Source organism: Poecilia formosa, unplaced genomic scaffold (assembly GCF_000485575.1).
Source record: "Poecilia formosa unplaced genomic scaffold, Poecilia_formosa-5.1.2 Scaffold185, whole genome shotgun sequence".
In the NCBI taxonomy this organism is placed as follows: domain Eukaryota; kingdom Metazoa; phylum Chordata; class Actinopteri; order Cyprinodontiformes; family Poeciliidae; genus Poecilia; species Poecilia formosa.
In genome coordinates, this window is record NW_006800124.1 from 107,863 (window position 1) to 130,417 (window position 22,555).

At 39.2% G+C, this 22,555-nt stretch overlaps 1 protein-coding gene and 1 long non-coding RNA gene across 5 annotated transcripts in view; one reads left to right on the forward strand and one right to left on the reverse strand.

The window, feature by feature from the left end:
- Positions 1-22,555, forward strand: part of LOC103147570 (transcription factor SOX-6-like) — a 147,157-nt gene that overhangs the window by 62,940 nt on the left and 61,662 nt on the right. For all 4 annotated transcript variants that reach the window (XM_007565974.2, XM_016678556.1, XM_007565975.2 and 1 more), the window contains one exon: positions 17,346-17,435. In XM_007565974.2, coding sequence (XP_007566036.1) covers positions 17,346-17,435 — 90 coding nt within the window. The remainder of the gene's footprint in view (positions 1-17,345; positions 17,436-22,555) is intronic.
- On the reverse strand, positions 12,318-19,713 carry LOC107837884 (uncharacterized). The gene is made up of 3 exons (XR_001663937.1): positions 19,610-19,713; positions 18,749-18,750; positions 12,318-12,329 (listed from the first exon to the last, which is right to left on the reverse strand). It is a non-coding gene; the product is annotated as an uncharacterized LOC107837884 (long non-coding RNA).

The window sequence follows — 22,555 nt, forward strand, 5'->3', positions numbered from 1 at the left end:
CAAGGAAACCAGCCGACAGGTCAGGGAGAAAGTTATTAGGCAGTGGTGGGCACCGCTAGCTAAAAAGTTAGCTGTTCTAACCCTAAAGCACAAATCATAAACATTACTTGATGTTGAAATGCTATACATACATGGTACTTAGTGGAAGCTAATGGTAAAGCGCTAATGTTAGACATGTTGACACACAATATCGGCAAAAAGAAAAAAAATGCTGAGACGCTATAGCATCAGGAAGCCTAGTTGAAACTAAAGCTAAAGCGCTAATTTCAGACACATTGAAATGCACCGTATCCCTCAATCATTTGTTTGCTGTGTACTTGACATTTCAGTAGTTTCTTGTAAAAATGTCAGGAGAGGAAACAGGAGCATAAGTCTGGATGTCAAGCTACTTGAAGAAATCTTCAAAGCTCCAACACGGACGTCGAACTTTGTTCAACTGAAAGTTTTACAAAGCAGCCAAATAAGTTAGCGCTTTCGAATTAATAATTGTGCTGTCTTCAAAGTTAGCAAAAACAGTAAGACGAAAAATTAGCTCAGCTATTAGCGCATTAGCAGATTAGTGGAACTGTGTCCACTGTTATGAAGTTATTAAACAACATCCCAAGCTTCCTTTCTGAATATGTAAAGAGTAAAACACAACTGCAAATCAACCAAGACTTATAAACTGTTAGACCTTTGAGGAAGAGTTTGAATGAAACAAAGAAACAGCCAAGAGGCTCAGATACCTGTGAAGGATGTGCAGAGAACAGCTCAGGTGGATAAAAAAAAAAAAACAAGATTCGTGTTGTCAGCTGTGCACTCCACTAGTCTGGCTTGTATGGAAATGAAACAAAACAAATACAAAACAAAACAAAAAAATGAAACAAAGGTTGAAACGTGGCTCTATCTAATGAGACAAACATTGATCTCTTTTGACCCTATGTTTCACAGAAAACACTGGGAAATAGGAGCATGAGTAGACTTGTACTCTAAACGTACTATCTCTATGGTGTGACACGGTGTTGACAGGATCATGCTATGGGGATATTTTTCTTTTATGTCTGATAGGAAAATGGACGGAGTAAATTCTGAAAGAGAAACAGACTGAAAAGGACTTAAAATCACATTATATAACTTTTATAAAAGAAAAATCTTTCCTAAAACCCAGTTAAAAATGTGGTGACAGTTTCTTTAAAACATCAGGCTCCTCTGCCTTCTCCCAGTGCTTTAAGTGCTAATTAGAAACAGCCAATGAGAGCTGGGAGGTGGGTCTTAGTGTGTTAGTTATCCTCTGTGTGGCGCTGTTCAGCCTCTTTGCTCTTTACTACACTGCAGCTAGCATAGTTAGCATAGCCACCAAGGACACCGGATGAACACGATTCCTGTAACGGCAGGTTGTTTCTCCGCCATTAGCACATTTAGCAGCATATAATGAGCATGACTGACAGTGCTAAGACCCACCTCCTGGCTCTGATTGGTTGGTTTTGACCAGATGGTGCATTTCTTCAGCAGTTCAGGGACCAGGTGGAGGAGATTGATCTTTTCACAGTTTATCTGTCTAATGTTACATTGTCCCAACATGGTAGCAGTTTTAACAAACATGTAAAAACAACATTTTTATTAAAGTTACATACTGCAACTTTAAGACATGGATCAGATGTAGACTAGTGTTGATCCATCACGTAAACGCCCTACGAATCCCATGAGCCTTTGGGGTTGCGATGCTGATCTTTTGCAAACTATATGTTTCCAGGGCGCTATAAACGGAGCGTTTGTCTCCGTTATACAAGGAGGCTCTTTTTTTCTTCTTTCTGACAGAAATCCAACAACAACACTTCTGTTTATTCTAGACAAAAGCGTTGAACCTTGACTAAGTGTGGTGTCGTTTCGCGCCAGACAAACACTCTCTCTGCTAAATCGGATGCCTAAACAGAAGAATATGTATCATTTCTGAAATCATATTTATTTCACTGCATTCAAGGCTGATACATACGCCCCTTTATTTGTTGAATATTTAACAGTTTGGAAATTAAAAAAAACAAAAACACACACACACACACACACCACTTCTTGCTCATTCCATCAAGGCCCCAAAATATTTGCGAGGCGCCCCTCCCACCATATGGAAACAGGCATCCAGTCTGGGATTAGTGGTTATCACGACGGCGCTTTCAGGATCGAACAAACCCAACTCTTCTTCATAAGTCATCGTGACTGTCTCGATGGAATCATTCGTGCGGGAGCTCGAACTTGCGACGCCTTGTAATTAAGCGTTAAGTTTAAAACTCCTGTTATCTGTTCGGCCCAGATGAGTCCGGCGTCGACCTAAAATAAGCCGTGAGATTCTGGCTCGGTTTGTCCGCCGTCCACGTTTGTTCGGGTTTGCAATGACGAAGGCGGCCTGACGGGAAGAGGAGATTAAAATAACACATTTAAAATGAGGTGATAATCTGAATAAAAGCTGAGTGCTTGTTTGTGTCGCAGCTTTCAGTCAGTTATAATAAAACCACCATTCTGAGTGAAAATAATGCAAACAATGATGGTTTTTTCTTCCTGCTAAGATTTTCAAAACCAACCTTGAAGAGTGTATTTAAAATACAGTTTGTTAAAGTTTTTTTTTATTCTCTCCTATTTTTTAACAGTAAATGCTAATGTGACCTAAGTACACTTCCTTTTAGACTAATTATTGAACTTAATCTTCAAATAATTTATTTTTTATTCCTGTAGAATAACATCTCACTGGAAGTTTTCCAAACAATGTTTGATGCAATGAGGGAAATAATGTTTTTTTTTTTTTTTTTTTTTTTTTACAAAATCATCTTTAGCTTAATTATTGCCATCCCTCTAGCAATCTACTTTAAATAAATGTAACTGAAGTATTTGTTTTGCTATTATTTAAACATAACCTTCATTTTCCGATTGGCCATTTATGAGCATTTGTTTCTCCACTGGGTTCTAATAATGAGTTTTTACATCGATCTATTTTTATTTAAAATGTATAGGTAAAGAAACGGGCCCACAGCACCGCAACACCTCCACCGTACTTATTTGTTTGGGTTTCCACACATTTACTATTTGCTTTGTGCCAGATCCAGTATAACTGTTCCGATGGAATAAACAGTGAGGTTTTCTTAAATGGAATGTTCTTTTGTCTTTCCCATTTTGAAGCGTCAGTAGGAGGAATGGGCTCTGTGTCAGGTGATATTTATGTCTCAGGGAAACAAGAGATCACTACTAATAAAACGACGACTGACACTCAAAATGTAAATGTCAACAGTGTTCCTGTTGCTTTTGTTTTGTAAGCCTTGCTGGGGATGCCTGGTGACTTTTTGTTTTCCTCCTAACTAAGGAAATCAACTTTGGATACATTTAACATTGTAAGTTAAATGTATTATTTTACAGCTTCCAAAGTATTACCTTAATTTTAAAGCTGCAGACAGTAAGTTTTACAAAAATGTGATTTTCAGCATATTTGGTAAAGCTGTCGGTATGATACGTCACAGTTAATGTGTGAAAAAAACCTTTAAAGACAGTTGATCGGTCAGAAAACTGCAATCAGTGCACAAGTCAAGAATGGTAAAAATTTGACCAACAAACTAGAAAACAATTGATTACACAAAATAAAATCGGAAATCGTCTGTTTTTTCTTTTAATACAGCAACAGCCTGAAGCCCTTTTTGTTTTGAATCTTTATTGATGTAAAAATTTTCTAAACACTTTGTTTATTGTTGAGCAAGTAGAACAAAACAAAACAAAAAGAAACACAATTAAAAAAAATCACAATACACAACTTTTGGCCCCCTAGGCATAAATAAAGTTTGTACGCAGGTGGTGTAAGCCTGTGCAGTTCAGAGGAGCCTGCTCTGTGTCTGCAGAGGAGGCCGGTTCCAAAGCGGGGCACCCGTTCACCCATATAACGCCTCCTCCAGCTGGACGGCGGGGTCGGAGCGAGGCCAGGCCTACCTCTGACCGTATTTCTCTGACACAATAAAGACCTTCGGCCAGGTCTTGCTTTGTCCTTCCAGACTGCCCAGAGCTCGTTTCAACATGTCTGCCGCTGACGCCACTCTGGCCGTGGCGCACGGTATTGGACGAGGATATCCAAAGGGAACGCCTGCATTACCAATGCTGGGGGAAAAAAATCGTATGAAATCTAGAAAAGTATTCACTTCCCTAGAACCTGTCAAGATTTATCCTGGTTACAAACCAAACAGGGTGTTTGTGGTGCCTGTCTTGATTTCAGGTGACAGACCAAGAGAAGGCAGCAGGTAATTGTGAGGAGGAAAGAGAAGTGTTACGTGATTTTCAAATTCTTTTTGCAAACAAAATTCTCCATATTGTGGCCTGTGTGTATATTAAGCCCCCTTTAGCTAGCTGAGTTGCAGAGCAGACACAAAACCTGTTTTTTCTCAGAATTATTATTTTTTTAAACTAGTGTTATTAGCTAGCTAGCTTGCACTTAGTTAAATGTACAAGCTAGCTGATTTAAGTACAAGCATTTAGGTGAGCTGCAAAACAAACACAAAACTTGTTTTTGCTCAGAATAATATTTTTTTAAAGTTATGTTATTAGCTAAATAGATATAAGCAGCTTGCTTGTACCTATCCAACCCGCTCACTGAATTTCCAGATTAAATCATCTGCAGATTTTCTTTGCCTGACTAAACTGCAGGAGGAACTCCAGTTCGTGACCTAACGTGGAACCTCTGCAAGCATCTTGAGCCTTGCGTTCCCTCTGTATGCCCAATCTGTGTGCATGTGCGTGCATGCGTGCATGCGTCTGTGTGTGTGTGTATGTGTGTGTGTGTGTGTGTGTATGTGACAGGGAGTTGCGATGACAGCTTAACAGCAAGCACGGTCAACCCCAAGAGCTAATCTCATTGGGTAATTGACAAAGCCTTGGCTCTGGCACCATGTTTGCCTTCTTCTACAGGATTGGCAGCGTGAGCTGTGATTGTTTGCAAGTAGAGCTTTTCCCAGTGTGTGTTGTTCATGGACATTTGTAATAAAGCTTCTGAAATTAGCCCTTACCTGGCAGATATACGAGGGGGAAAAAAGCAGATTTGGAGTTGGAGCAGAGATACCAGATATCCTGGAGTGCGCAGCTCTCATCCTCTCTGCTTACTGCCACTCTCTCGCTCTCTCTCCTCCACGGACTCGTTGGAAGTTGCTTTCAATCTATCACGTTGTAATTGATAGGGCTTTCCTAGCTAATGATCACCCACAGCCTGCGGGTCTTGACTGCGCAGTCGGTGGGGTAGACCTCTGCTGCTCTGCTTGGCTGCAGGCCAGCCAGCATATGGTGCAGCAGTAATGTGGTTTGTTGGAACAGCTTTGTACCGCGTCCAATAGAATCAGATTAAATTGTGATTTTTATCAAGCTCTGTTTTTCTTTTTTTGTTTCCCCCCCGTCCCTCCTGCAAGGATATCAGTGAAGTCTAAATTGCTCCGTAATTTGGTGAACGCCAAATTAATGCAAGAATAATGAAGAGAAATCTGCAAGGCCGCAGCAAAGATCATGTTTAAGTCAAGAAAAGAAGGAGGTTCAAAGATGATTGTTTACTTTTTAGTAGTTTACAAGTGATGGAAATCAGATTTATTCAGTAAGATCCACTCTGACTGAACAGCCTCTCCCAGGTTTCTTTTTTTTTAAAGAAACTCGGCTAATTTTGCAAAAAAAAAGAGAAAAGCTTTGCATGAAACTATTTATTTCAAGTGTTGAAACATCTGTGGATGTATAAAATATAGTCATTTATTTGCATATTAATTTTCTGAAAGCTTATTCAGAATCTCTTTTACGTTATCATTCGAAACGGCAAAGAGACCAAAGAACTGCAAATGAACTTAAATCATCTGCTTTAGCCACAGGCTAACGCTGAGTTTATGTTGGAGCTGCACTTTCTGCACATAGATTTTTGGTCTGTGTCATATTTATTCATGATTAGTTTTCATATTTTTATTGTAGCAGCATAAACTCTCATCTTTTAGTACCTGTACGTTTATTTAGTGTGGGGAAAAATGTGGAGGAAATAATTATCGTTAACAACCAGTCACAGTTAGCAGTAGCCTTTCAAATTTCCTTTAGGTAAATGCAGCTAAAGAATTATTTTTATGTGTAGCAAATGTTTCTAAAACTTGATCAGAGTTTCTATGAACTTTTTAGTTTTACTTTTTATTTCCCCTGAGGAATAAATATGAGATGAAATTTCTATTTTCCACTGGAAGGACAAAAAAACCCAGAGGGTTCAGTTTGTTGATCTAGCTGTGAAATGGCTACAAAGAAACACACTTTTCTAAATCTGCCATTTTACACAATCAGAGTTAAAGTTAAGTTAAAAATTTTGAACAACTGGAACTTTAATTGACAAGCCCGAACAACATCTACTCTCCATAATAACCATCGGACGCTATCTGGATGCCTATTGGTTGGTCAGTGATGACAGTAAAAGCTGTTGCTGACCTACTATCACAAATGTTTTAGTCAGATGAGGCTAAAATTGACATTGACATTAGGTGACTAGATCCTCCTGTGAGTTTGGACTTAAACCCAAAAGAAAGTATGTGTGGTAAACTGGACGGAAAATTCATAAGAGGAGACTCAGGATTCTGAGTTATGTACAGAGACTGTAAAAAAAATCAAAGATTCCTCTTTCTGTCTGCTCCAACTTTGTAAAAATGTTTAAGGATAAGATGAAGAGCTGTCTTTTTGCCACTAGACAGTTGTATAAACTATTGATCGTAGGTATACCAATAATTTAGCTATCTGGGATTTACTGTTTCATGAAACAGTAAATGTTTTCATGAAACATTTCTGTTTATTTACCCATTATATTAATGGAGTTTGAGGTTACAGTATTGCATTAAATTGTACATTTATGTTTTACATTTAAATAAGTAAATGTCTATATATGGCAAGTAGTTTCCTAAATTTGAAGCATTTTAGCTGTAGTAAAATTGTGTTCATTTGTTGAGTTACAACATTTCATTTCCCTTTGGGATCAATAAAATGTTTCTGAATTTTCAACTGAATTAATAGCAGCACGATGGTGTAGGTGCAAATAAACATGATCTGAGTTTTGATTTTTATCAGATGCTATCTCACTTTAGCCACAGGCTAAACACCAGTTTACTTTAGCACTGCGCTTTCCTCACACTCTGGCTTCAGTTTTGTGGATCTTTACCAACATGACACACTTTTCAAAACCTTTATTAACTTTATCTAAAGTGATGCGTCACAAGTTAATGACTTTCATATCAGTTGTTACGCTGACGACGACCTGATTTATACACACGCCTGTTCTCTGCAGCTTCTGGTTGATCATCCCAGTTATGATGGTAGATGCGTAGCTTTTCATTGTTCAGCTCTTTTGTTATTGACTCAGTCCAGACTCACTGTGAGTCCTCAGAGGTTTGACCTCCGACCCTCTCCACCGCCATTCAAGTCACACGTCCAGCCAATACAAAATAATGTTTCTATTGTGTCAAAACCACACGTTTTCCTGTGTCTGCATGTCTGCGCAGATATGTCTCAGTGTGTGTGTGTAGGTGTGTGTGTGTGCGTGTGTGTGTGTGTGCTTAGAGAGGGTTTCATGTATCAAGCCTAAAGTGGAACCAGAAGCTCAGGTCTTGAACTGGTGTTTTCAGAGTGTGTGTTTAAGAAAGAGGCAATATGGTGCCAGGGTTGTAAGTCTTGTCAGCTTTCATGCAGCCAAAAATTGATTGCAGGTTCTATAGTGTGTTTAGGATTAAATTTCTTATTTTCTTTTGTCATATTGCTTCATTTTATTTTATGTTTTTTTTTTTATTATTCAAAAATTCATTTTTCAATTTAACCATTTAAAGCCTGGTACAAGAAAAATTTGTAAAAAATTTTAAAAAGTATTTTGACTAGTCTTCTTGCTTTTCATATTGTAATTGATTCAATAACATTTTGCTATCTGATATTATTATTAAATTATTTTTTTATATTATGCATTTATTCTTTTTTAATTATAAACAATAAGTAAAAAAATTAAAACTTTGTCAGAGGTAGAAACCGGCATTGTTACAGAAGGGCCACTGAAAAAATTTCTGACTTAAAAAAAAAAATAAAAAATTATGCCAGAATCTTCCTCTGATGTTATGGAGTAAAAAAAACACACAAAAAGCATTTTTAAAAAGTAAATATGTCACTATTTTTTTTTATCGAATATGAAATGAGTCTGAAGAAAAAGAGAGATGAACTTCGGTGAACATTTTCATTCCAGTCTGAAACACGCTCAAACAGCATTTCTTCATCTACTCACAGGGGGCAAAGTGGGGTTAATTGTATTTTGTTGTTCCACAATAGGATTTTAAGGCTCTGTTGCTTACCATTAAAAAGATGTTTAACTTTTAACACTTTTATTTACCTCAACTCAAGTAGAACAGATTCTTCGGTCGGCTGCGGCTCACCAGCCGACTCAGCCAAGTCTTTATTGTTCGCCACCTCTGGGCTTGATGAGATTAACCGGAGATGCTGTGTCATTTCTTTCCAAGGAAACAAAAAAAAATAATAATAATTTGGCATATAATAAGATTTATTACTTAGTCCAGGCTTCTTGTTTTATCTCAACAGAGAGAATGAGGTTTTCATCTTTGGAATCTGTGGATCCGTTGCTTTGAGCTGCTCTGTCTTGAAGTATCTTAATTTAATCTTAGTCTATAACATATACCGTTATTAAAATACATTTGTTTACTTTTACCTATAAATTGACAAATAATGTCCAGGTCTATATATTTGTCATACCTTAGCCTGTTTTTTTATTTACAAAGTACAGCTAATAAAACCTACAACACTCTAACTTCATAATATCCAGATAGCCATAATTTTTTTTCAGTTCAATTAAAAATACTGTATTAATCCTAAAGGGCAATGAAATGTCATCCAAGTTATCTTCAAAGTCGGTCCAGTAGCAGTCAGTCTTGCAGTGAACCTTAAGAGGCCTCTGACTGAAGACTGTTCTTGTGTTATATTCTCATGACTGCCATGATTTGCTAATAGCTCAATATCCAGGAAGCAGAGGTGATACTCCATCTAGTGTTTTGGATGATACCATCAGTTGTTAACAAACACTGCTAATCTACCTTATTTGCTCTTTGGATCCCAGCTAGCCTGGCCGTTGCTTTCCTCATTTCTCTTCAGTTCTTCGCCTGGACTTTCTCCCACTGAGTTGGATTCCCTTCGGTAGATTTTCTCCTGGGCTAATCAGCGAATAGTAGAAGGAGTTGTGAACAACTTCTGCGCTGTTTTAGAATTGTAGTCTGCCTGTAGTTTTAGCAATGACAGTGAACAAAGGAAGCGAACAAAGACAAGTGAATATAGCCACACGTTAGCTACACTTCCAAATATTGAATTAACATCAACAGCCGCCTCTCTCTTCACTGTGGAAGACAGTTGTTTACACCACAGGCAATTTCCGGTTAGCTTCATAGTGTTGAAATAGCGTATTACATACATTATGGCTAAACGTTAGTAATTGGGTGACATTTAAAACTTCAGCAGAGTCCACACCTTCAATAAGTAATCATTTCTCAATATCTGAAGGTCCAGACTCTCTGTATGATGCAAAACGTAGATTAAGCAGCTGGTTTGTAACTGTCATGACAACACTGGTGTCCTCTGGGACCCATTGACTTACATGTCAGAATTTTCAGGGTTACAGTTAACAGGTCAAAGTTCGCCTTTAAAGATGCTTCAGTTACAGTCATTATAAACGGATTCCTTCGAGTCTCAGTAATCATGTCGTTGGTGGAGTTGCAAAAGCTATTTTCTTTATAGATTTTTTTGTCCTCATATAAATGAATGTTACCTCAAATTTTAAAAGAATTCAAGGTAAGATGACACCCCACAATAAAAAGATGAATTTTATTTTGTTTTGTTTTATTGTAAGGCTTCTTAGTCATCTTCACCACAAATGCCAACCGATTTGGTGTCATTATTAATGTTGGTCCTGCACAACGAAGGGAAGCAAACTGTTTGGTGAGAGTGTGTAAATGAATAAAGGAGGTCTGCATGCCACGCAAAATTCCCCTGCCCCTGCAACACACACACACACACACACACACACACACGCACGCATACATATGTTTGCGTGGCTATTTTTGTGGGGACTTTCAATTGACTTCCATTCATTTCTGCAGCCTAAACCTTACCCTTATCCTAGCCCTAACCAAAACTCAATTCACACATTAGTCCTAAATCTGACCCCTGACCTAAAAATAACGTTTCCCCTTGTGGGGACCACAAGGAGCAGTGGGTCCCCACAATGTTGTGTCGGGAAAATTGTCCCCACAAGGTATAAAACAAACACAAACAACCCCAAACCTCCAACACACCTTAACTCTGACCGTGTTCTGTGACAAGAGCGTCTGGGTATCATCTGACAGATGAAAATAGTGTGTGTGAAACAGACACCGTGCTAACATGCGGCGCAGCAAACCACTCTACATCGTAATGGTTTTAGAACACGGCTGATTTCATGTGTGTGTGGGCGTGTGCGTGCGTGTGTGTGTGTGTGTGTGTGTGTGTGTGTGTGTGTGAGGGAGGGTGTTATGTGCCCCCTCTGTTCAATTAAATGTCTCAGCAGTGTGGTGGTATTCTTTAATCAGTGTGCGCTGTGTGTATGTGTGTGTCTCCTGTCCTCCTGGCTGGCTCGCCACCTCATGTTTGGACATATGTTGAGTTTTATTTCACGGAGACATCAATCCTGCTGGCCAGCTGTTAGGACAGCTGCTCTCTCTGTTCTTCTCTCACTCTACTCTGTCCCTCCATCTCTCTACTCAGTGTATTCCTGCTTCTCACCCTTATTATTATTATTATTATTATCATTTATAACACAGTCCATTGCAAAAAAATCTTCACACCACTTTATCTTTTTCACGTTTTGGCCATGTTACAAATTCAAACTCAAATGTTTTCCACTCGGGATTTTATTCTGTAGACCAAAGCAGAGGCGGTGTTTTAAAGTGGAAGGAAAACTCCGCCCTTCTGTCTAGTTTTTCCTGTCCCTGCTGAATGAAAGCATCCCCGCACCATGATGCTGCCACCCCCATGTGGCAGCATCATGGGGGTGGCAAGAAACATGGGGGTGGCCAACACAGATGACTTTTTACACCCAGGCCAAAAAATAAACATACCATACTTTTTTTTCTTTAACCTTTTTATTGAAAGTTATGGATGCTAGCTGGTGTAGCACATGAAATAATGTTAAAACCTTTTGAGGTTTGTTGTTTTTCTATCTTAAATTCTTTTTTCTTTTACTTTCTTCCTTCTTTTCATCTTTCCTTCTGTATTTTTTTTCCCTCCATTACTTCCTTACTTGCATTAATTTCTTCCAATTATTTATTTCCGCTGTCATTTCCATCCATCCATCACTTCAGTGAGAACTCTGGAAATATGCATCGAGACAATTATGGGATTTTGACGCAAAATGTGTAGGAATCGTGATGAACAGGATGTTTAGCTGGATGATTGTGTAGCTTGAATCCTTATTGCTCTCTATTGCTGGAAAAAAGAAAAAAAAATGGTTAACATAAAAATAGAGAAAGTTGTTCAAAAGAAGGAATTTTGAACACCTGTCATCATGTATCTTTAATCACAAATCTTTTCTTTTTTTCTCTTTATTTCCCTCTTTCTTTCTCCATTCTGTGTTTCTTTCTTTCTTCATTTCCTTTTTCACTCTTTCTCTCTGCGTCGCGATGCTGTGGGGTCTGCAGCTGAAGTCACAGGCCCTGACATAAATTTGGAAGTGCAAAGTGTAGCTGTCAGCTTCCATTTACTGGCACTCAGCGATGAAGTGAAGACACAGAGACCTTTTTTTTTTCTTTTTTCTTTTTGGCGTACCTGGGTGTGTTCTATGAACGTTCGCTAAAACACGGGGTCTCTGTTGACTTTAGCATTAACTCATTCTTCAGATGAATGTTTTTTTTCTCTTTACTTTGGTATTTTATGGCAGACTCCTGAGCTCTGAGTTTCTGAGTTGCACTGCAGTTTACTACAGTGTGTGACCCAATCGTATGGTAAAGAAGAGCAATGGAGAATGGAAGAATGTGAACATTTTTTATTTTTTTAAAGAAAATTTAAAAACAATCCAGGGCCTTGGAAAGTCTTAACTCACTCAGAGATAACAGTTTTCTCTGATTAATCAAATTTTAAAATCAAATTAAAAGCTTGAGTAAAGCAGTTCATTCATGCGATTATTTTATTTATTAGGGAAGTAATAGGTTCTCCAAGCCAAGCATACGAGATAAAGTCAAAACTCCATTTGTTAAATTATGAATTAACTGTGATTACCTGCATTTTCTAGAATCAAGAAATCATTTAAACAGAACCTGTCTGACAACCTGAAATAGGCTAAAGAATGTGTAAGCTTAAAACCACACTGTTCCGGTTTGAACAGATTAGAAACACAGTAGTCACAAAGATATGGGAGTAAATCTTACAGTTTGTTTCATTAAAATAAATAAATAAATAAACCACTGAAGTGAAAGTGGGAAATTAAAACCAGAGAAGGCGACTCTTTCAGAAGAAGCCTGAGGCAGGCTGTGTGTTGATTGGCAGCGGTTGTTCGGCACTGTTGATTCTTGCCTGGCATGCGGCAAACACACAAACAGGGAAACACACAGGGAGTTGCCCAACATCCAAAGCGCTGCACGATGGCAGGTTGGCGCTGAGACAGGTGATAAAATGATGTGTACCCAAAACACTTGGCAGAGGCCCGGCTGCCTCGCTCCTGATTTACTGCGTCTCTGCTGCTTCACGTGCCTTCATCAGCCTTTGTCTTCCCTTGCTCCACGGTAGCTGCTGATGGATTAAAAAAGCAGGACAGGGTCACATGCTAGCAATGGGAATTTTTAGTTACACGAAGTAACATCATGGCTGAAAATGGTAGAAAGTTCTTACAGCTAAATAACTTTAAGTAGTTATGCAAAACTTTCTGGTGAAGATTTAAAGTCCTTTGAAGCTTAAAAGGAGTGGTAGTGCAACAGGTCGAGTTTCCCTATTGGCAGAGCAAGACAGATTACGAAGCACAGGGGAAAATACAAAAAAAAAAAATACAGTCACTGAAATATTAAAGGGAAATTTTCACTGCTGATTATCCGGTAGGGACTCGGTTCAATTGGAGACCGAAGTTGCAACATTTGTTATATTTTCAGTTGCTGCAGTTCGCTTTCAAACTGCACTGAGTCAAACTAAGCAAACTCTTTGAAAAACCTGTAACCCCCTCGACTGTGGGGGCGCTGCACCAAGAATTACATAAAGAAACAACATAAAAACCTCTGAACAAGACAATGAGGGCAACTTCCTTCTTCACGAAATGTAAACAAAGATGGAGTAGCATTATATTTGATAATTTGTGGGATTTTTCTTTTGTCATTGGTAAATCCACGAGTCATTTCTCATGCAAGCAAGAAACTCCCACATTTCTTTTGGTTGTGTTTACCCACAATCCCCTGCTCTACAGTTCGCTCCCTGCTTTTGGTACTCACGTAGACATTCAAACATGTCAGAGTTAACTTCAGCCAAATGGAGACCAAGGTTTTCAGGTGAACCAGAATTTGGTTGCCCATTCACACCGCCCCAAACGAAACAGACTTTCTTGGCAACTGAACTACATTTCAATTAAAGCGGCCCAAATAGGGCGGGTGTAAATCCATCCTAAGTAACAATAATTACACAACAGTAAGAATAATTGTTGCTTTCTATTCTAATTTTGTTTTTCGTCACACTGATCTATTTTTATTCAAGGCTATCAGAACGTTTTGATCTCTACTTCTCTTCTCATCGTTTTCCATCCTTATCTCCTCAACCCCTTCGCCCCAGCTCTCTTTCCTTCTTTTCCCTGAGCCGTCCATCTTCTGCATTTCTCCTGCGTTCAGACGTTGTGGAATCTTTATCCCCCCGCTGCCCTTCCCCTACCTCCCAATCTAAACAACTCTTGAACCTTGACTTGTTCACGGCGACAGATAAGAGAGCCATCTAGGGTAAAACGTCTCCTTTTCATTTATCTCTTCCTCTTCTTCCTCCATCCCCTCATGTGGGGCTGTTTATCGGTGCGATGGGTGTAAATTGTGTGTTGGAGTACACATGGTTGACTTATGCAGATGCGTCTCTGAGTTACAGGTTGCAGTTTCCCATTTAAAAGCTCTCATAAATTGCGCTGAGATTTTTTTGTGATGGGGAGGCCTGTTACAAAAATGCACACTGGCGTCTTTTGGTCGCCTGATGAGAAAACACATCTGTCCCACTGAAGCACCAGACAGTGACTCTAAGAATCAGCATTTGAAGTAAATAAATGCAGCTTAGCAGACTAACCTGTCTGGTAGTTATGCATGAGAATCATTCTTGTTATATTAATTGCTCCACTTAACAGCAAGGTGGCCTCTTTTTCCTGGAAATACCTCATATTTTTGTCCTGACAGTAGTGGACACAGTTCCACTAATCCACTAACAGTGGGGCTAATTTTCCGCTCTGTTGCTAGCTCTTCAGCTAGAAAAGTAGTTACTGGCTGTGTTACAAGTTGCTGGATGACGTCATTGCCTAATCTTTTATATTTTTCATGGTCAAAAGTTGCTAGAGGGGTCTGAAAAGTCGCTAAATACACCAGCAAAGTTGCTAAGTTGGCCAAAGTGACTTTTGTTTAGTGCTTTAGCTCTTTTGGTAACTTTGAAAATGTTTAGCGCACTTAGCTTCTTGCTATATTAATTTTATGAATTCCAAAGTTTTAGTTTACTTGGCTGTTTTGTTCAGTTATAATAAAGTTGGACATCTGTGCTGAAGTTTTGAATTCTTCAAGTAGTTAGGCGTTTATGTTCATGCTCTTATTTTGAAGTTGACGGAGACTGCTTACACAACAATTCCATTTCCTCTCCTCATGGTCCCTGTCTTTTTTTTTTTCAATAACTTCACCTCAAACAAGAAACATTCAGGAACAAAATAAAACACAGACAGAAGAAAACAAGATATAGTTATAAATGCAATATCTAAGGGCATTATAGATCATGTAAATTATTATACCTAAATCAAATCAGTGCTAGAGGGTTGCAGTCCTTCAAAGGCAGATATAATTTAAATCAAATTTAGTGTTGGCTTCTGCTAAATTCTGTGTTGGTGTAGCGCATTAGCATTAGCTTTAGTTTCTGTAGTGCTCTAGCATTAGTGGAACTAATGTTTATTAGTTCTTTACGGTTAGTGCAGTTAGCTTTCTAGTTAGCAGTGCCCACCGCTGTATATTGATATGCTGAATCACCAGCAGGAATACCTGTAGCTCACACTCGGTTTCTCTGCTACATTGTGCAGCCGTCTCCCCTCTTTGTTTACGTTTTGCCCCCTTATGATCCAGACCCCTTCATCAGCTTATTTATATTGATCATAATCCCTCTGTAAACATGTTAGGCTTTATTGAGCTCAGTGAGGAAGTTGTGCTCTGCTGGAGGACGGCATCCCATGACCGCGCATTGGGCCCGTACGTACAAACTCAACATTAAGCCATTCACAATGGAGCATGTGCAGTAATGAGTGCCTATAGCGCCTTTTGTCAGGATAAGGGCACCACAAATGAGCTATTGTCTGAGTTAACCATTCTAAATCAGGCAAGCCCTCAGGGGCATGTTTTCCGCACAGAGCCCAAGAATGTCTCTTTTCTTTTTTTTTTCTTTATGTGTGTGTGTGTGTGTCTCTGACATCTACGGGCTGCTGAGGCTTTGGCACGGAGCCCTGCGTGGCTCTGACACCATCTGTAGTGCGTACGCTGGCATGAAAACCACTGTTTGCACACAAACTCACAAACTGAAAAGTGCGTCAAGCAGCTCTACATGCAGGAGACTCTTATCATGCGGAGCCTTGCAATAGTATTCACACCCGGTGAATTCTGCCCTCATTTTTTTTCTAACTACACCAACTGACATCTGAGTACTTTATTTTAATTGTGTGTGACAGACCAACACAAACAAGTACATGATGGTAAAATAGTAGGAAAATAATTGTTCTCTTCATATTTTGCCCTGTATTTGTGCGCTGACCATCTTCCCCATCTCTGCTAATGAAGTGCAACTCTGCAGTATAGTGCTGCCACTGCCATGTTTCACAGTGGTAATGGTGTCTCCGTGCTAGTTCTCCATGTCACCGTTTGTCACCTCCTGTCTGGATGCGGTTTGGTATTTGTCAGTTTATCTATTTGCAGATTTTTTTGTGGAACGTGAAATTATTCATGGAAAATCCACCTTTTCACAGGTTTTAAAAAGAGAATATCCAAAATATATTTTAAAAAAATTACTGAGGAAGCTGAAACAAATATGGCAGCATTGAAATAACAGAATTCCCATATGTTGTGCGCATGTGCAAAGTTTCCAGACGTAAACTGTAACATGCAGTGTGTCTCTATGGATATGATGTCATCAGTCAAACTGGTTTACACGGCACTATCTATGACCCTGATTTTTAGAAAGCCACATCCTTCATTGATTGAAGTCACATCCTTCAATCAATGTGCGTTTCCTTTTTCATGACATTATCCGCGCCGTGATGCTCCTGCTCTCTCAAGTCCCGACCAGCACCTCCCTCTGCCTCCACTGGCCTCTCTGGGGGTAAATCAAAAAAAGTTCCCATTGTTGGAGTGAAGTTCACAGCAGGACTCCCGTCGAACAAATGGGACCTTATGAATCCCATGACCACGTACGACCACGTGTCCCGCGCCGTCTGTTATCCCCAGGCTACGAGACACAATGTGAGAGAAGAAGACAGCCGCAAATAAGAGCCCGTCTTTGTATAATGCGCACATTGTCATATCGGTCAGCTGGATGGCTGCTGCTTTTTTTCTTTTTTTATGTTTTTGGAGAAGAAGCTGGAGGACATTCTGGAATCTAACAAGTCCTCACAGATACGACAAACAACGTCTTCTCTCTGCCAGGTTGTCCTCCAGTCTGACTTTCTTTTCTTTCCCACTGGCTGTTGTGTTCTTATTTTTTTATTTTTTTTTATTGAATCCACGAACCAGGTGCATGAAAGGCACAAGATTTTACTATGAAATACTAATGCCGAAACGCAAACGTCTGTTGTAAATAACATTTCAAATTGCTAAGCTAAGCTAAAGACGCATTGATTTAGAATTGCTTTTAGTACGTTGTAGTATTTTGTCATTTTTATGTTTCCACTAATGTTGTTACTTCATTTTGTTTTAGTTTCTTTCTTCATTTTTATCCCTGAGCTAAACTGGAGAGCACTTCGGTGCCGTCACTGTCGTAAAGTGCTATATAAATAAAATGTGATTGATTTTTCTTCTAAATATTTGACTTTCAGAGTCATTGAAGACTCATTGACGTAACGTTTCACTTATATTTTTTTGCAGAACCGTCCTGCATGGTGAGGCTACTTTCCAAGGACTGGAAGGATCACGTCGAAGGCCTCAACGCCAGTGAGCTGCTGGGGGAGGTAAAAGGTGAGAACACAAAACATTCGAGATCCGAACTGTTCCTGAATGCAGCTGCTTCCATTTGCACAAAACTCAGAGGGATGTTTTTAAAAAAAAAAAACAAACTAATAGGTCAGGACGAATATTAAAAACAATCGTTCTTCAGTTAGAGGGATTTGGGTGTGGAATAATTGCTGTGTGGACTTAAAACTTGAAAGTTTTCTAAAAGAATGAAAGATTTGCTAAGAAATGCAATAAGGTTTCATTATGGTTTCTTCTTCGCGTTTGTCTAGAAACGTGGAATTGGTTGGAGATACGTTTTAGAAAATATACAGGAAAGATTCTGCTGCTTTGATTTTGATATTTAAAAAAATGAGGCTTCGGTCTACACGTCGTGTCCTTTATGTTCTTGCCATTTTAAATATTGTTTATTTCTGCACTAGTTTTTTGACTTTAGCATGGAAATTATTGCTGTAGTTTTTACTATAGCATGGAAAACTACAAAACTTTTCAAACCAGCCACATTTAAAGCTCTACTTTTCTCCTTGGGCTCATTCAAACACAAGTAGTGTCATAATACGATCAATCGGCATGAGCAAAAAAAACAAGCAAACAAACAAAAAAAAAAAACAACCTGTAAATAATAAAAAAAGAGCTATTTTCCCTAGGAATTGACTAAAAATGCTATGCTTATCTCCTGAATGCGTGCCCTTAGTTTTAGCACATGAAAGCAGGAGCGTAAACGCCCGCCTGGTCTACCTACGGGTTATAATTGTATCTCTGGTTAAGGGTTGGGTTGGAGGGGAGAGGCGATACGAGCCCCCGGCTTTCTGTCCGCATCAGCAAATAGCCTTTATGAGGCTATAAATCGCAGCGACAAAAGTATTCTCGAGCTGGCTCTGGTATTCAGATGTAAAAATAGCAATGCTACGGCAGGATTCTTCTGCTGCAGTTTGATTTGGCAGCTGCAGCTTGAGAAAATCAAATGCTTGTCAGCATTTCATCACACAACAACAACAACGTGCATCGCTGTGTCACCGTCTCACTTTGCCTGGTAAATATAAACAGACAATTTCTCTCTCTCTGTGTTTCTCTCTTTGTCTTAAAAGTGGGGATTGAAGTTTTGAATTGAGTTCATTTCAGGTTCTGTAATTAATCAGTGGAAATGAATTGCTTTTTAATCGAAAACTATACATCGACAAAATAAATGTTTTCAATTCAAAACCCTTTTTTGCTTTTAAATGATTGGATGAATAGACATATATGGTCAAATAAAACAATATTTATCATTTTTTTATATGTTATTTTTTGTTTCAGGAATCACTGAACACTCATGTAACTTCTTTTGAAAAATAACTTTTTTAGAAATGTCCCATCAGATCGATTTTTGAACCAAGAGAACCCTGCTGTTGATCGTGCATCAGAATTACGGCCGTACCAGAAACATGCAAATACAAAGGTTCCAGCTAGGGAGATTTATTGTTAAAAATGTAATAAATAAAAGCGATTTATCACATTACAATTTTTTAGCTTAATATAAATATAAAATGAATGTGTTACAGTAGCATAGGAATAATGGTTAAAGTAAAACATCTGCATATGTATTTATGTACCAATAAAATGGATTCGTAACATTTTATGTTACATGTGGAGGAAAAGTCGGGCCTAAAAAAATTCATCCTAACTGTGAAGTATGGGAGTGCCGGCATCAAGCTGTGTTCATGTTTTGCTGCAGGAGGGACTGGTGCACCAAAACAAAGATGACATAATGAGGACGAAACTTTCCAAAAATATGTTATGTCAGTGTATCACACCTAGATATACTGAGGCCTTCCAGATTGACAATGACCTCTAGTAACTCTTCACAAAGCCTGTATGGGGAAATGTTGACATAGCTGGAAAGGTGTGACTAAGTTACTGCAGTTCTATCAGGTGGAGTGTTGGAGTATTGCTTTGAGTCATTCATTCATGTTTGAGAAATTATTTAATCTCCATGGCAACCATTCAGCTGTGTAAAACGCCTGGATGGACCTAGCCCCCCCTTTGAGGACTAAGCTCCTCCTCTGAGCATCGGTTTCCAAACTTGCGTCTCACAGAGCAGCTGTCCTCCAATCAGCTCCTTCAGACTAGCCAGCAGCAATTAGCAAAAGCCTGCTGAGCTCATCATACGAGCTCCTCCTCAGTGAAACGCTGGTAAAAACTTTCAAGGGTTAATAGTGGAGCCATGTTATGATAACTTCCTGAAGGCGGAGTTTCAGAAAGAGCAGGAGCTTTTAAAGAGACAGAGGCCCAATTTCAAGGCATTAAATTAATTAATCAAATTTCTTCAAAGTAATGTTTAATAAAAACATAATTTTTATAACAACTGAATGTAACATGTCTTGTCACACATAACCTTCTTTAAGCATTAAGTAAACATACTGTACTTTTATGAAATTCGCAAGTCACATAACAGTATCTGCACTCCTAACGTTGTTGGAAAACCTGATGAGGAGTCAGACAGAGTGAGGTTTTCTGTCTCGGATGATTCGTCGGTTCCTGCTCGCGCGCTCTAACGTTCATCATTAACGGCCATGCTCTCAGTGAGAGAGAGAGAGACTGTGATCGTCTCCTGTTGAAATGGCAAGAATTTCCTCTGTGGAAAAATCAACTACAGAGAGTCTTCTGCAGCAGAACAGCCCAGACATTGAGTTTCATTTCAACCCAGAAATCTGCTCAGCCCCTCCAAACCTCCCCCTCTTTCTCTTAATTGTGGCCAACTCCATCTCCAATTACCCTAGCAGAAAAAAAAGAGAGACTGCTTTTACATCAGTAAGCACCTTTTGCAAAGTAATAATTGGACATCTGTTACAAGGCTGCTAACTCGAAAAGAAGCCTTCCTGTCGAGCCGTGCTTCTGGAAATTACAGAAGCTAAAATAACAAGCGCCAACACACCCAGTCTGCTGTCTCGTCTCTAAACCTGCATTTAAGGATGCTTAATACAATTATGCAACAAACAGTGTTAGTCAGTGGCCACTGCTGAGACCCTCGGTGTGGAAATACTGATGGACACTGGAAGGAAAAGTCCAACCTATTTGTCTCTTAACGTCATTCAAAGTACCTAACTTCAGTTTAGTAAAGGCTCGCCTCCTGCTCCACACGGAGATGGATGCCTGAGCGCAGGAACGGTCTCCATCATGGAGCACACAGATATCTCCGTTCCCCCCGCCAGACTGAAAAGGAACGCCCTGATTAGAGTGGAACAGTTTATTTCTCCGTGCCGGTCTGGCTGACCTAAATACACAAACACAACTGTTGCTTAGTGCCTCCTGACACAACAACTTGAACTTGTTTGTAAAGTCACAGATATTTTGAGGGTGAGGAAAACCGATGGCCCTGTTTAATTCATTAGGGCTTGCAGAGTGCGCGTCATTAAATGTATCTTTATTTGAAACCTCTGGTGGGAAATCTGCTGTTTTGTGATGTTTTGCCTCAAAGCTCTCAGGATGTTTTCACACCTGATAGTCCGATAGACTCGGCTGGATTGGGGACTAAAGTTGGGACGTTTGTTACGTTTTCAGCTGTTGCAGTTCACTTTCACGCCGCACTGTGTCAAACCAAACAAACTCTTTGAAAAGGCTGTTCCCCTCCTCACCTGTGGTGGCGCTGCACTTTGAGCTACTGAAGGAAACGACACTAAAACCTCTGAAGAAGACACTGAGCGCAACTTCCTTCTTCACGAAAATGGAGTGGCATCAGATTTTAGAGGTTGTAGGATTTCTCTGTTGTCTTTGGCAAAAGACCACAAGCCATTTCTCGTGTGTTTATTTTGGACTCATTTACCCAGAATGCCCTGCACTGTAGTCTGCTTCTTGCTTTTGGAGCGGTTTCAGGTCCATTTGGCGTTCACAAGGCCTAAGATTTAAAGAGTTGGCTAAAAGTTTGGTTGTTTGGTCGGCATTAGAACTCGATTGATTGTTCACACCAGACAACCAAAATGGAGTTGGATTAAAGCGGACTAAACAGGTCCGGTGTGAATGAAACCGGAGTCCAAAGTGTGATTTGTTCTGGAGTTATTCCTCCTGTCACCAAGAAATATCTTAGCTGACAAGCTGCAGTCTTGAAACTCGTCTGCAGAGTTTACCTGAAGTTCTAAAGAGTTCCTGCGTCCCTCATGAAGCGCCGTAATCTTGTCCAATCATGTTCTTTAGCTGCAATATTTTACAGATTTTATGTATTTTTCCTGGCTAGTACCAATTTCTGTTTTTTTAGGTCTGACCTGCAGAATATGAAGCTTTGTTAGCTGTTTTCCTAGGATTATGCCAGAAAAGGAAAGAACTTGAGGCTGTTGGAGGTCAAAGTTTTCAAAAATCGTCAGACTCAATCAATCTGTGCGAAACATACATTTTAATTATTTTGATGCAAGAAAAAGGAATAAGGAACAAAATCGTGTAAAATCTTTCCTAATAATCCACACTGTTTTCTTTCCATCTTTTAAGCCTCTTGATATTTTCTTTTCTTTTCTTAAATTATTTTCCAACATTTACATTTAAATCTTTCACCAAAGCTCAGTTAGTAAAGCAAAAGAACAGATGGATCGAAAGTGTCTCATTATAATGTTAGATGCATGAGCTGGCACATCTGGCTGCAATAATCATATTCACATTCAAGCGTCTAATCCACTATCTTACTTTTTTCGCCTTTATTTCTTATTTTTCCCATGAAAACATATGTTACTGTCTATCTGTCTGTCTGTCTGTCTGTCTGTCTGTCTGTCTGCTGGGGCAAACTGACGTCAACGGCAACCAGAATATTTTCAGATTAGATGTTACATCCTTGCAGCCTACAGATCGGGGTTAAACATATCGACTAATACAATTTTAACGCACAAGTGAGATGAAAATAAAAATTAAATCTATTTGGTTGTCTCCTTGGAAATACCTCAGCTTCTGCTGGAGGAGAAAAGAAGGGAGCTCCTTTCAGGATATCCTTTGGTGTTATATAAAGAAAATGATCAGTTCTGATTGTTACACAATAATATTACCGCATGATGTCTGACCAAGCTGACATTGTTAATACAGCTGGTTTTGTGTTAGTCTTGATACTTTTTTTTTTTTTTTTTTTTTTTTATCCAAAGATCTGTCTATCTATCTGAGCAGTGGCACAT